The 14,421-nt window shown below is 42.1% G+C and overlaps 1 protein-coding gene across 2 annotated transcripts in view; it reads right to left on the bottom strand.

The window, feature by feature from the left end:
* The window catches only part of palm2akap2 (PALM2 and AKAP2 fusion), a 109,684-nt gene extending 95,642 nt beyond the window's left edge, over positions 1-14,042 (bottom strand). For both annotated transcript variants that reach the window (XM_084401451.1, XM_084401453.1), the window contains exons 1-2: positions 13,763-14,042; positions 1,844-2,035 (exon numbers count right to left, since the gene is read on the bottom strand). In XM_084401451.1, coding sequence (XP_084257577.1) covers positions 1,844-1,884 — 41 coding nt within the window. In that variant the 5' untranslated portion in view covers positions 1,885-2,035; positions 13,763-14,042. The remainder of the gene's footprint in view (positions 1-1,843; positions 2,036-13,762) is intronic.
* Positions 14,043-14,421: the final 379 nt, after the last annotated feature.

Genomic DNA, 14,421 nt, shown 5'->3' with positions numbered 1-14,421 from the left:
GTGCTGTGACTGCTGCTAATTTTGCATGTGTCTGGAATGTGACAGCTGCAGTCACACAAGTGCTCAGTTCAAACTCAAAGGCATTCTTTGGTGAGATGGCTCCAGGCCTTCTTTATTATCAAGACAGCACTCTCGAATGAGACTGCAACACCGTCACACAGCCACGGTGAGATAAATTGCTAATTTTAGTGGTTTGTGCAAATTCCTGAATGGAAATTCAGACTGTTTATCGTGAATTACAGTTGTAAACTCGCCCATAGCCTAGTTTTAGCTTTTCTGTTACATTGCAGTTGTGACGTTTTCAAGGGAACACATTGGCACTGATCTGGCATAATCAATAATCAATTACTTACAAATGAGATCCAAAATGTCCATTACATTTTGAATATCATTTGTAAGTAATTGCTTATTACTAATATACAGTCTGCTGATCAATATCGCAAAATAACCCCCCAGAGCGACTACTGTAGTTCTCGTATCACCCTGAAGGAGTTTACTTCTTTTTTTTTTTTCACGATTGATGACTGGTTGTACTTTACCCATTAATTACATGGTATTTACTGAATACAGCAACACATAGAAAATATTTAATTATTATGTTTTATTAGCTCAAAATGGCTAAAACAAAACTTGGGATTTTCACCAAAATTTTGGTGAAAAGGGTCAAAAAGGGTCCATTGTCTGTTGTCAATAGTGCACGTTTCATACTAAGCTTTCTGTTAGTCAACATGGTGAATCCACATGACCAAATTGAACCTGATGCAAAATTACTTTTGTCTTCAAGTGAAATTCCTGATCACATGGATGACTGGATTTCGCCAGCGGAAATTTGCCGAACAATGGACCTCACGAAATGGGTTCTCAGAAGCAGAAGTCGCCATAGTTGGCTTTTTATCGGCTTATGGGCTGGAGTAAGTTAGCTGTTTAATACTTCTGTAACGCTCAAATCCACAGAAGATGAAGAGGAGAATATGGATATGGTCATGGCTAGGGAAAATAGTCATAATATATTTAGCAAATGGAGCTTGAGGAAAGTAGTTTTAAATTTTAGCGCCATGTCGTGTTGATCAATAAGCCATTTAATGTTGCAGTTTTATTAGCGAGTCAGCAGACGTAGTTCGTAGCAGCAAACACACTGTGAGATGATCATGCTAAATTTATGACACTGTCAGAAAATGATTGCAGACTATCTTTGGTCGCAAGACCGTGACATCGGCTGTCTTTGAACCTCTCTACCTGTGCGACGTAGGGCCACCGTTTAGGAGCCACTATTGGTCATCTGTCATCTGGGACAGGCCAAAATCGTACAATGTGTACCGGGCATAAAGCTGCAGTACTGTTCACAAATGTTCGTTGAAAGAATGGTTTCAGGAAACACTGAATCGTTGAACTATGTTGCTAATAACAGGACTCGCGACCATAGTTGGCTAACAATGATTTCAGGAAACGCAACACTGGTTGGAGCTTGCAATTTCAACCTCGTGACTTTAAGAATATTCCAGGTTGTCCCTATTATTTTACAAGTCTGACATTAATTGCCCATCCAGTTACTATTGAATAAGGGCCAACACCCCAAAAGATAAGATAGTAGAAAGTCTACATTATCTTAATTCAATCTCATCATACTGTATGTTCATTTATTACTACAGTTCCATTGCCAATGACACTGTGACACAATACATGCATTTGCGCTGTTCAGGAGGAGTCTATGACTGCAGACAGCAGCTGCATCATCATCATCATCATCATCCTCCTGCTGCTGCCCTGGCTGCCGTTGCCATGGCAACCCGTCCGTGATGTCCAACCCTACAGAGGGAGGGCGAGGAAAAATGGAAGAACTCACTCGTATACCGGGTCTTTCCTCCGGAGAGGTGTGCCCATCATGGTCGCGTCTTCTTCCTCTTCCTCCTCCTTTCCTCGTCTTCTCTCCGCTGCTGTTACCAGCTTCACCTTGGGAATGATGGATCTTCTCCAGCTTTTCCTGAGATTTCAGATGGATGCTGGGTGCTTGCAGCTTGCTTCCGCTCTGTCTAGCCTGCAGGATGAGAGAGAACGAGAGAGAGAGAGAGAGAGAGAGAGTGAGAGACAGGAGGGAGGGTCACATTTGTTTAACGTCTGATTTTATTGGTAGAGAACAGGCTTCTCTTTGAACTTTAATTTGAGAATGTAATATTACAGCAGATCTGATTAGCGATATGTCATTAAATCTACAGTAAAGTCCTAAGCTGTGTAACAGATATATCACACTGAAAGAGTCAGATTTAATGATTCCATATTTAATCCATTTCACTCTGCTATACAGTAATATACAGTAAAAATACATGCTCACATTATACAGATTATATTAATTGTTCACGTTTAACCATAAACACTTCCATACTGCAGCTTTAAGCCTCAGATTCATGGGAATTTGTATGTATTGTATGAGTTGGCAACTTGTATGAATTAGTACAAATCAGATTAGTATGAAAATGTATGATTTGTTGTGAACCATGAACATTCACCCCTAAACCTAAAGAGTGTGTTAAACATCTTTCTGTCCATTTTCAAAAAAAAAAAAATTCATTCTGAAAACAGTAAAAAAAATTCTCACACATTACAATTTTTATACCTATTTTTTACATAATATAATTGTTATTTTAAACGTGTTTGATTGTCTGTCTGTGGAAATTGTGCTTTAATTTCATCAATTCAGGGGCACTTTTAGGACATATGTCTGAAAAATCCATTTCTTTTCACAAAATACAATAATCAAGGATGACTAAAACTGTCTGAATTTTAAATGACCCCGTACATATTAATAACATATTTTTTGTTAAAAATCAAAGGCTAATAAAAATGACAAAAACAACAAATTTACTAAAACTTTGATCAAATCAAATTAAATTGAGAACCGAAAATACAAAAATAAAAACTAATTTAATATATTTAAAAAGCTATACATTGTTAAAAAAATAAATTGTAATTGTAAAATACTGTAAAAATGCAAATCACTGTAATAGATTCAACCTTACATTTCGTGTAATTTACATTGAAAAACTGATATATAAGATTATTCTAATAATCTTAATTCAAATTGAAATTTTACCCCATTGGCAGATAATTTTGCTTTGCCCCGCTGACTTTCTGACTTTTCGGAGATGGTGAGAACTGATGGATTTGAAATGTTGTAAAAGCAACGCGGAGATGATGGGGTTTTTATTACTCAAGAGGTGAGTAAGGTATTTTATTGAACAGATAAATTGCCATATGAAGCTCTCTAACAGAGTTGATTGTAAAGCATTATCTATTGTGAAGATTATTTAATTATGGTTTTTGGAGCGCTGTGCTGGAATTTATTTTCAAGTAAGTACTGTGTCTATTTATGGGTACAGTAATGTCTTTATCTAGTCAGCTTAAGATCTTTCCATCTAAACTGGTTATATCTCATAAGCCTTGTAGTGAATGTTTAATGAGCTGTAGGATAATCATATCCACACAGTCACGCAGAGCCAAAGCACAACCAAAACAATGTTCTTCCGCAAAATGCATGCAGTTTAGTTCCCTTTCAGTTGCTCACTTTCGACATAACGTCGACGTGACGACATAATGGGGATCACTTCAGGAAGCCCTATCATCTTCGAGTGTCTACAGAATGAGCCAATGAATGTTGGCGTGCGTGAATCGCGTTACGCGCCCCACCCCGCAGCGTGGGTTTAAACAGGAAGCGGGCAAACGGACACATTGTCTTTCACTTCGGAGCCGAGCTTCCTGTTCATCTCTGAACTCTACAGACTGCTACTGTGTGTTGAAGACTCTCTAAACAGTGTTGGTGTGACAGCGCGTGCAGCGAGTGGCCGCAAACAATTCTATGTTCAACAACTGCTGTTTTTACAGCAAGAGCTTGTGTCGGTTCGGTGGGTGTTTCCCTCAGTGTACACAGTACACAGCGGCCATTCCCTGGGTGCCTCCGCACTGTGAGAGTTTGTGGAAAGAGTATTTTTTCTTTTCTCTTTTCTTCACAAAAGAGCAACACAGGCATGACACTGCGTCCTTTTCGGGATGTCATTCCGCATGTGCGTTTCTGGATGCGGTCGTTCCCTGGTGCCAGCAGATGGCCACAATAGTTGCCTCTCGTGTTTGGGCATTGAGCACGCTGAGGTAGCTTTTGAGAATAGTTCATGTTCCCATTGTGGGAATATGACTATGGTTGCATTAAGATCGAGACTCGCTTACCTAAGGGAGGTGCAGTTCCCTCGCCTATGCCCCGATCTAGTGTCTATTCTGGACCTCAGAATAGGCCTACTTCGGCACTTACCAGGGTGATCTGAGAATTACCGTGAGGGCTTCCCTGCCGAGGCAATCTCCATGGGCCCCTCTCGCCTCACAAATACGGCCGCCGCTGGAGCTTCCAAAAGAGTGTGCTGGTCCTTCTCATGAACGACCAGTCGTGTCTTTTGGGGCTCCTCCTGACGATCAGATGTCGGTCGCAGCATCGGAGGGTGAGCTTTAGACCTCTGGAGATTAGGATTTGGCTGCGTTACCCCATTCGGGGAGTGTAGCATTGCCCGAGTCCGATCCAGAATGGAGTGGAATCCTCCACCACGTCCCGAACCTTCTCGGTTGGATGATTGGTTTCTCCTGGAGGTGCATGAGGAGCTCACTAAGTCATGGTCGGCACCGTATAGTGCCAGACTACGGCCTATTGGCTCCTCCCATACGTATTACAAGTTCAGTCTATAGGTATGCGCATTTGAATATATGTGCGCAGGCGTGTAGTCTTTCCCTACAAACCAACACTTAACAAACTACTTGTCTGGCCTTAAAATGTACAATACAGAATTTCTATCGCTTCCGCAGGTTTAAACGTGCAAACGACCCTGAGACGGGCGACCCAGAGGTGGATCAGACCCCCGGTGGAGGGCCGGGCGGAGAATCTTTTGTTTCCTTTTGTTTCCCACAATTTCAAGAGAAGAGCAGTCTCTAAAACCTTTGGGTCCCAAGAGGGCGCGATTGGTGGTCGATGCCTTGTCACCCTCAAGCCCCTCTTTCATCGCCAGCGAGCAGCAGTGGCTGTGTTCTGGACGCACTGACGCCTCTGCACACTCACGCTCTTCGACAGAAGCAGGTACGTGTTGCACCACACACTCAGACCCCACTCCGGGCCGCAATGCCGTCCGAGTCGGGTCCCTGCATTCCGCCGCGCTGCCCCACCACGGGCACGTCTGTGGTGCCGTTGGTCCCGTTTGCACGGTGTCTGGGAGCCTGGCTAGCGCTTCCCAGCCCGTCTCGTTGGCTCATCCATACTATTAGACTCGGCTATGCAATTCAGTTCGCCCGACGTCCCCCAGCCTTCACCCGTGTTCTGTTCACCCGTGTTCTGGCGGACAATGTCCCTGTGCTCAGGGCAGAGATCGCAGTTCTACTGGCGTAGGACGCGATCGAGCCAGTCCCTCCAGCCGATATGAAGACCGGCTTCTACAGTCCGTACTTCTTTGTACCCAAGAAAAGCGGTGGATCTTGGACCTGCGTGTCCTGAACCGGTCCCTTCACAGGCTGCAATTCAAGATGCTTACGCAGAAACGCATTTTCAAGTGCATCCGTCCCCAAGATTGGTTTGCAGCGATTGACCTGAAGGACGCGTACTTTCAATTCTCGATTCTCCCTCGACACAGACCGTTTCTTTGCTTTCCATTCGAGGGGCGGGCATATCAGTACAAAGTCATACCCTTCGGGCTGGCCCCGTCGCCCCGTATCTTCACGAAAGTCACGGAGGCGGCCATTGCTCCCATGTGCAAGCGTGGTGTTCGTATCCTCAACTACCTCGACGACTGGCTTATCCTGGCCCAGTCGAGAGACCAGTTGGGGAACCATACACAGGGACATGGTGCTTAGTCACCTCAGCCACCTAGGGCTTCGGGTCAACTGGGAAAAGAGCAAACTCACCCCCGGGCAGAGGATCTCTTTTCTTGGTATGGAGTTGGACTCGATCAACATGACAGCACGCCTCTCAGAGGCCCGTCAGAGTTGAACTGCGGGAGTATGCTCAGACGCAGAACAGCGGCACCACTGAAACTTTTTCAGAGGCTCCTGGGGCATATGGCATCTGCAGCCGAGGTAACGCAGCTCGGATTGCTTCATATGAGGCCTCTCCAAAACTGACCGAGATGGGCGTGGCAGAGCGGCTCGTGCCGGGTCCTAGTGACCCCACACTGTCGCCAAACTCTCAGCTTGTGGTCGGACCCTTTCTGTGGTCATCACAGATGCCTTTGCCACCGGCTGGGGGCCACATACAACGGGCTCCCTGAAGTGATCCCAATTACGTCGTCACATCGACGTTGTGTCTCCCGTTCCCTCCTTCAGAAATCGAGGGTTACATTAATAACCGAGACGTTTTTTAACTGCTAGAGAGCCAAAAGTTACATCCCTCCTTCAGGGAACGAGGGTTACATTAATAACCAAGACGTTTTTTAACTGCTAGAGAGCCAAAAGTTACATATTGTCCCTTTAAAGTTAATTATTATTTTTTTTTTTTTTTTGTTAAATTTACAGGATGTTATTATGTTTACATTTTCACTGTATTTTTACGGAGTTATTTTGGCAACCACATTTGTAATGGTTTTGTTTGTTGTAAAAACAGTTTTTTTTTTTTTTACATTTTTATACATTTTTACAGTGTCTCAGTGATACTACAATACACTGTTCCCCGCCACCTGTCCTTGCTAATTTGAGGCACAAAAGAGTTTGACCAGATGTCTGGTTGAACAACTGTTGGCAGTAAGGAATAAGTGTATCGGTGTAGGTGTCGGTATAGAAACTGAAAGCACACTTTGGCTACAAATCACTTTGACTAGGAAGCATTTACCAAGACCAAATAACTTGTTTTGCATGTCAATTCAGTGTCATTTTAATTGTAATAAAGCTACAATATTCCCTCAGACAGTGTGACTGAGATGGGCTGCTCCTAAAAGACAAGACCAAGGTCACATTCAGCTGACGTGTTTAGACTTTCTGCAATCTGCATGCTTGAGTGTCACATACTTGGATGTTTGTGATTGTGTGAAGTTAGTACCTTGAGTTATCTATCTGTCTGGAATGCTTGTTGTAGACTTCAGTTGTTTGTACCATATTTGGGTGCCTTATTTACTAACTCTACTTTTAGTGCATCTTGCTTACAAAACTATATATTTAAAGGGGTCCTATTATACCCTTATATGAAGTCTTGATTTTTTTGGGGGGTGAACTAGAATATATGCTTTCACACTTGATTGTTCAAAAAACACATTATTCTTCACATATTTTACATTATTACAGCACCTCTCTCCCCAGTCTGGCTCGAACATGCCGATTTCGATGAAGCCCCTCCTTCTGAAATACGCTGTGATTGGTTAGCTGGCCCAGTGTGTTGTGATTGGTAGAGCTTAGTGCGTGTTCGGGAAATGTCCCGCCCCTCCATAACTGCGAGTTCTTAACTAACTTCTCTAGTGTAAATATTGAGGATGGCGTCAATTTCAAACCAATTCGAGCTTGATTCAGACCCTGACAGTGTTAACAAACAAGAGGATCGTGCAGAACGGATTTCATGCAAGGACTTTGCAAGCATGGATTTCACAGGACGTTTCAGAGTGGTATGTTTTTTGTAATTTTCTTATTTTACCGATACGATGATACTGTGATATTTGTCTGAAAACTAAGGTAATACAAACAGTACTCGATCACAAAACCATGGTTAACTTTCCTAAGGAGCGGTGAACCTTCTTACAAAAGCGAGAGCTTACGAAAGAAACTGAAAACAAGCTGTTCTCCATAAAATATTAAATGTTTGGGAACAGTGTTAAAATTATTTTTTTAACCACTCTAAGTTTGTCCACTTTAAGACGGCCAAACAAAGGGGTTTTGGAACCAGTGTGGGAAAAAAATCACCTCTTTGACATTGCAGCAACACTCTTCATGTTCTCTAGCGCAGGTCAACCAGGCCTTGTCCCCTTTTTTGCGTATTCTGTGGGTGCGGATTATTTAAATGACTAAATGACTTCATAAGATCCTGAAAAATCGCATTGTAGTCCAAACGAGCTGTTCATTGTAGTTCTTGAAAAGGGGATTTTTGTCAGGAGTCAGGTTTGATTTCTCAGCTTGTTTTCCTTCTCACTTCTCACACAGCTGTCCAGTATCTCAATCAGCGTTCGCGCACTCGCTCACCATCTAACACCTGTTCCCCCTTTGCCCTGATCTTCTTGCTATTTAGATCTCGTGTTCTCTCTTCTTTGTCGGTTTATTGTTTGTTCATTGTTTGTTCATAACCAGGTTTGGCTTTTGGGTCCTTTTTGCACTGTGACAATTCTGTTAAATAACATATCTCCCTTTGTAGGAGATATAACATCTTTTAAAAAATAAAAAATAACATCTTTTTTCAAAAGTGTGTTAAACATGAAGCAGATCTTCTAGAAGTGGTAAATGCCTCACTTCTCTCTGGGAGTTTTCCAAACTCCCTGAAAACTGCAGTTGTCAACCCCCTCCTGAAAAAGAACAATCTGGATAAGACCATATTAAGCAACTATAGACCGATCTCAAATCTTCCTTTCATAGGCAAGATAATTGAGAAAGTTGTCTTCAATCAGCTGAACAAATTCTTAAGCTCGAATGGATACTTTGACAATTTTCAATCTGGTTTCCGACCGCACCACAGCACAGAGACAGCGCTCATAAAGATAATAAACGATATTCGCTTAAATACTGATTCAGGCAAATTATCGTGCTGGTACTACTCGACCCTCAGTGCTGCATTTGACACTGTCGATCATAACATACTTCTGGACAGGCTGGAAAACTGGGTGGGGCTTTCTGGGATAGTCCTAAAATGGTTCAGGTCATACTTAGATGGGAGAGTTTATTATGTGAGTATAGGAGACCATAAGTCTGAGTGGACATCCATGACATGCGGAGTCCCTCAAGGCTCAATTCTTGCGCCACTCCTGTTCAACCTGTATATGCTCCCAATGAGCCAAATAATGAGAAAGAACCAAATCTCTTACCACAGCTATGCAGACGACACACAGATTTACTTAGTCCTATCACCTAACGATTACAGCCCCATTGACTCCCTGTGCCGATGCATTGATGAAGTCAACAGTTGGATGTGCCAAAACTTTCTTCAGTTAAACAAAGACAAAACTGAAGTCATTGCTTTTGGAAACAAAGATGAAGTCTTCCCAAAAAGACCATAAGACAGTTGCAGCTCATACAGAACGCTGCCGCCAGGATTCTGAGCAGAACCATAAAATATGAACATATCACACCAGTCCTCAGGTCTTTACACTGGCTCCCAGTTAGATTTAGGATTGATTTTAAAGTATTATTATAAATCATTCAATGGCCTAGGACCTCAATACATTGCAGATATGCTCACTGAATATGAACCCAACAGATCACTCAGATCTCTAGGATCATATCAGCTAGAAATACCAAGGGTTCACTCTAAGCATAGCGAGTCAGCTTTAGCTATTATGCTGGAACCAGCTTCCAGAGGAGATCAGACGTGCTACAGTAGTCACATTCAAATCCAGACTCAAAACACATCTGTTTAGCTATGCATTTAATGAATGAGCACTGTGCCGCTGTTCGTCCGACTGTTTGTACTGTACTGTATTTTATTTTTTAATTATATTTTAATTAAAGTTTTAATTATTCTTATTTCTTTTTATTATTTTAATTTCTTCTATGTAAAGCACTTTGAATTGCCATTGTGTATGAAATGTGCTATATAAATAAACTTGCCTTGCCTTTGGAGTGGACTTTGAGCTTTGTAACCTTGCAGATCTTTTTTATGCTCAAGCAGCAACATTACATTTACATTATTAGTTACATTACTAACTAAAGTTGAAAAAGTGGAAAAGCATACCCTTTAAAAGATTTAAAGACTCTATGCGGCTTAAATCTGTAGCAGCAATCTGTGTGTGAATTGTTTTTATACTGTTTGTGAAAATGTATATATCTGGCCTTAAAAGTAATTCTGTCATGACAACTCTCAAAGTCATTGGCATGGTAATGGGTATGACATGTTATAACAAGAATCTGAATGTTGAGCAGCAAGCTCATTGGCTACTGATACAGCAGGAACCAATCAGCGGTGCCCTATAGAGAATGATGTGATTATGAACAGATGAGTAAAAGGACCTGTTATCCTGAGCCATCTAGAGTTTCATGCCAGAACTTTGTATTTCAGCACAGAGGCAATGTTTAAATTCATTGCACAGTAAAACAGTAAATCATACTGTAATTACTGTAAGTAGCACAGTTGAACTTTTTTTTTCAGAACAAATGCCTGTCATTGTAGAACTATCTACAAACTGCACATGGGTAAGCATATAGACTATATCATACGTTGGTGAGTTGCCAATATATATATATATATATATAATTTTAATATTAATTACATGAATAATTTTTCCCAGAAAGGTAGCTATGGGGTGAAGAGTGACAAATGCTTTGAAGGAAGCCAGAGTGCGCAGCTCGTTGCTTTATCCATAAAGCACAAGTAAAAGCTTGAGAATGCTAAATGTGTTTAGTTTTCTGATAATATAATTCACACATTAAAGTATGGCAATAAAATAAATAACAACAATAATTATAATGATACAAATTATAATAATACCAACAGAGTACTTTGAGGCAATAAATAAATAGAGTAAATATAATAGAGTATAAATAATAGAGTAATAAATGCGGTACTCTAATTATTTTATGTTTTTTAACTGTTTATCTGGAAAAATATATGATAACGAAATATAGGATATAGGCTAATATGTCAAAATGTTAGTAAATTAACTTCCATAAACCTGTAGAGTGGTGGTCTGGGTTCAAACATTCAAAATCAAGTATTCACGTTACTGGAAAGAAAGTGAGGCTTTGATTTTCGTTGATCACATGTTTCTCTGAAAATAATACGTCTCCGGCACGGAGCTTCGTGAGAAATCGCGCTGCAAACTTGAGACATGCTTTAAAGCTTCAGCGTCATATGTAACATCAATAGCGCTCCCTTGAGGACCATACCAGTGAGTTTCTGGATTTAGCTTTTTATACCCACTACCCCGACAGTGCCCTGAATTCCTTTTACTGGACTGGATTAATTAGTCACATTAAACAACTTGTTCCCTTACCTGTTGATGGTCCTCGAGGGGAGTTATGAATTTTGTTGAACTGGTTTTCTCAAAACGTATCTCCTCGTTCACCGTGGGTGAGGTGGAGGAAGAACTCACCAGCCAATCAATGAGCTCACTCACCCTGGATCCACAGTCCATTCAGCTTCCTGCCACACCCACGACTGACTCTAAGCCAGAGCCCACCACAGACCCAGCACACAAGCACGCGCTCACCACGAAGCCTGAGCCTGAGTACATGCCGGATGCTATATTCATCCCAGAGCCCGAGCTTATAGCTGAGTCTGACCAGGTGTGAGAGCAATCTCCGCTGGTCCCATCCAGTCCGTCGTGTCTTTTGTCACTGCTGGTTCCGCCCAAGTCTCCTTGTTTGCTGATGGTTGTGCCCATCTTCAAGTCTCCTGCTTTGGCTAGTTCCAAGTCTCCTTCATTGCTGATGGTCCCACTCAGCCTCCAACTCCCTCCTCCTTTATCGATTTTAGCCAGCTCCTCTGTCCCGTCTCCGCAGGCTCCCTCCAACCCTTTAGCTTTTCCTTCGCTGGCTCCACCCAGCTGCTCGGATCCGCCTTGGGCTTCCAGGTCTCCAGCTCTGCCCTGGTGTGTTGATCCCCTGGCTCCGCCTCGGGCCTCTGAGCCCTGGACTCCACCTCGGCCTGTCGACCCTTCGGCTCCATCTTGGCTCCACGCTCCCTTGGCTCCACTGTGGTACGTTATCCCTCTGGCTACGCCAGGCTCCCTCATCTATCTGGCTCTATCTTGGTCAGTCATCACCCTGGTTCAGTCACAGACTTCCGGTCCTCTGGCTATGCCTCGTCTCTCCACCCCTTTGGCTCCACAGGGCTCTTCTTTCCCTCCGGCTCCACCATTGTCCTCACTCCCACCAGCTCCACCTCGGTCTGCCGAGCTGCTGTTCAGCCTGCCATCCAGTCCATTGGTGTTGCCCTGGGCCTTCGTCGGGCTCCTGGCTCCACCATGGCTCTTCCCTTCATTGGTTCCAGTGTGAGCCTACGGCTCTACTTGGGCTCACTCCCTGCCTCCCCCCTTCTTCGTCTCATCCCTCCTTGGTGTCTCCTCCTGCCAGCTCTGATTCCTTCACCAGAGCCCCCTCCCTCCTCCGTTGGACTGTTACTGTGCAAGGATGCACCTTTTTTGGAAGGGGGACTAATGTAACAAGCAGTTTAAGTTTTTGTTTTCCTAGACATTTAGTAAGTATCTCTGTGCTTCCTGTGTTTGTCTTTTGTTTCCATGGTAATTCATTGTTTGATTGATTTGCCCCATCTGTCTCTTTTTTCCTCCCTTAGTTAACCAGTGTGTTTATAGCCCTCAGTGTGTTCTCAGTTCTCGTCTGTGTATAATGGTTGTGTTTCTCCTGCGCGTTATCTTGATCTCCTGAGTGTTTTTTATTTTGATTTATTATTTATTAAAGTTGACTGCTGCATTTAGATCCTGTCTCAATGTTACTTTGCTACAAAACAGCTGTGACTAGTGAAATATTATTTGGAAATGGAAATATTTAGTTTCTATGTTATGTTACTGTTTTTTTTTTTACACTCACAATTGATCGCAATGAAACCGCGATTTGACAAAGGCTGCGATTATTTTATGCACAGCTTGTCAGTGGCTGATCTGAACACCAGAGGGTGCCCTCAGGCAGACATGCCAAATATGCCCAGCCGCAGAAGTACAATAATGCACATCATTCCAGGAAATCCCTATGGGCATCATACTATTGCTGTAGCTGAATAAACAGAATATTGAAATGCTTTGATTGATTAAACATGACTAATAAACACACAACTGCCTTATTCTGTGACAGAAGCCACATCATCTCACAGAAGGATTCTCAACTGTCCTTATGAAGTGAGTTTGGAGTAAAAGCATGTTATTAAATGTTGTCTTTTGCTGGACAAGAGGTTCATAAATCCTTCTCATGTTTTGAAAGATGTTTGACGCGTGTTGCTTTTTCAAATGCACGTTATAAGTGACTCGCACTTCACAGATGGAGCAGCGTTTACAGAGCTGTATATCAATGACAAACTGCGCATAAAAAATAATCGCATAATAAATACATTTTTTATTATATATATATAACCAAAAAAACATTTTTTTAATTTACTCACTCTCATAATGTTTTGAACCTGCATACATGTCTTTGCTCTGTAAATTATATTTGACAAAATGTGTCTGATTTTTTTCTTTCTTGGCCATTTAATGGAAGTCAATGGGGTCCAAAGTTATTGTTGGACTACTTTGTCTTTCATTGTATGGACGAAAACCATTGAAATATTCAAAGTATCTTATTTCATGTTCCACAGAAGAAATACATGCATACAGGTTTGAAACATCATGAGAATGAGTAAAGGATAACAGAATCTTAATTTTTGACTGAACTATTGACACTTAACTCTCTCCTATGTTGAAATAACATTTCAAAGTATGGTTGAATATAATTTTCTGAAAGACTGTGGCAGCAATATAACAAACTACCTTTGAACAATGAAACAAGATTATGTTCCAAGCCTGGATTAGATCTGTGTCTAATTCATTCTTCTAAGAAAACAACACAAGCAAGTGAAGGATAACCAAATTGAGAAGGGCAAAGCTGGTGCTAATACTAATATACTCACTTCTTTCAGGTCTGCGGTAAGCCACTCTACCCGAGCGCTGTAGTGTTACATGACCCTCTGCATTCCTAGGATGGCTGACAGTTGAAAGTGTCCGTCTCAGTTGTTTGCCCAGCGAGGAGGCACAGCAGTGGTCCCGACTCCCAAGGCCCGTCTCGGCTTACCAGGAGTATCAGGAGCGTGCGCTGTACCTTTTGCCGTTAATTTGGTTGGATTAGTTTTTGGCAGACCTTGAGACCTTTTGACTGGACATGTTCCTCATGTTCACAACACATCACAGTACAAAAACACTCTCACAAAAGTGGCATAGATTCCTAAACAGCATAAAAAAAACCTGTAAATGGGGGCGTAATGGACAAGGTCATTTATGTAAGCGACAGAGCCACAGATATCACACGCTGATACAATGTTAGCTTTGTTGACTGCTCTTTCTGGAATGTTTCTGTTGTAGTTGCAGTGAAGGGGCCTTTCAGCAGTCACCGTTTGCACTGTCACTTCATCAGTAATCTATTTAAGGTCGTTCAGGATGACTCGCATCAGCACTAGAGGCCAGAAAGCTAGTTCACATCTTGTTTAATGTCCTGTTGATCACCACATTGTTATATATGCCATTGAAAAGTTCGTTAAAGAAATTAATACTTGCATTAAAGGGCACATTAAAT

The sequence above is a fragment of the Rutilus rutilus genome, assembly GCF_951802725.1.
Source record: "Rutilus rutilus genome assembly, chromosome: 25".
NCBI lineage: Eukaryota > Metazoa > Chordata > Actinopteri > Cypriniformes > Leuciscidae > Rutilus > Rutilus rutilus.
The sequence above is the reverse complement of the archived record's forward strand: the minus strand, read 5'-3'. Positions and strand labels throughout refer to the sequence as shown.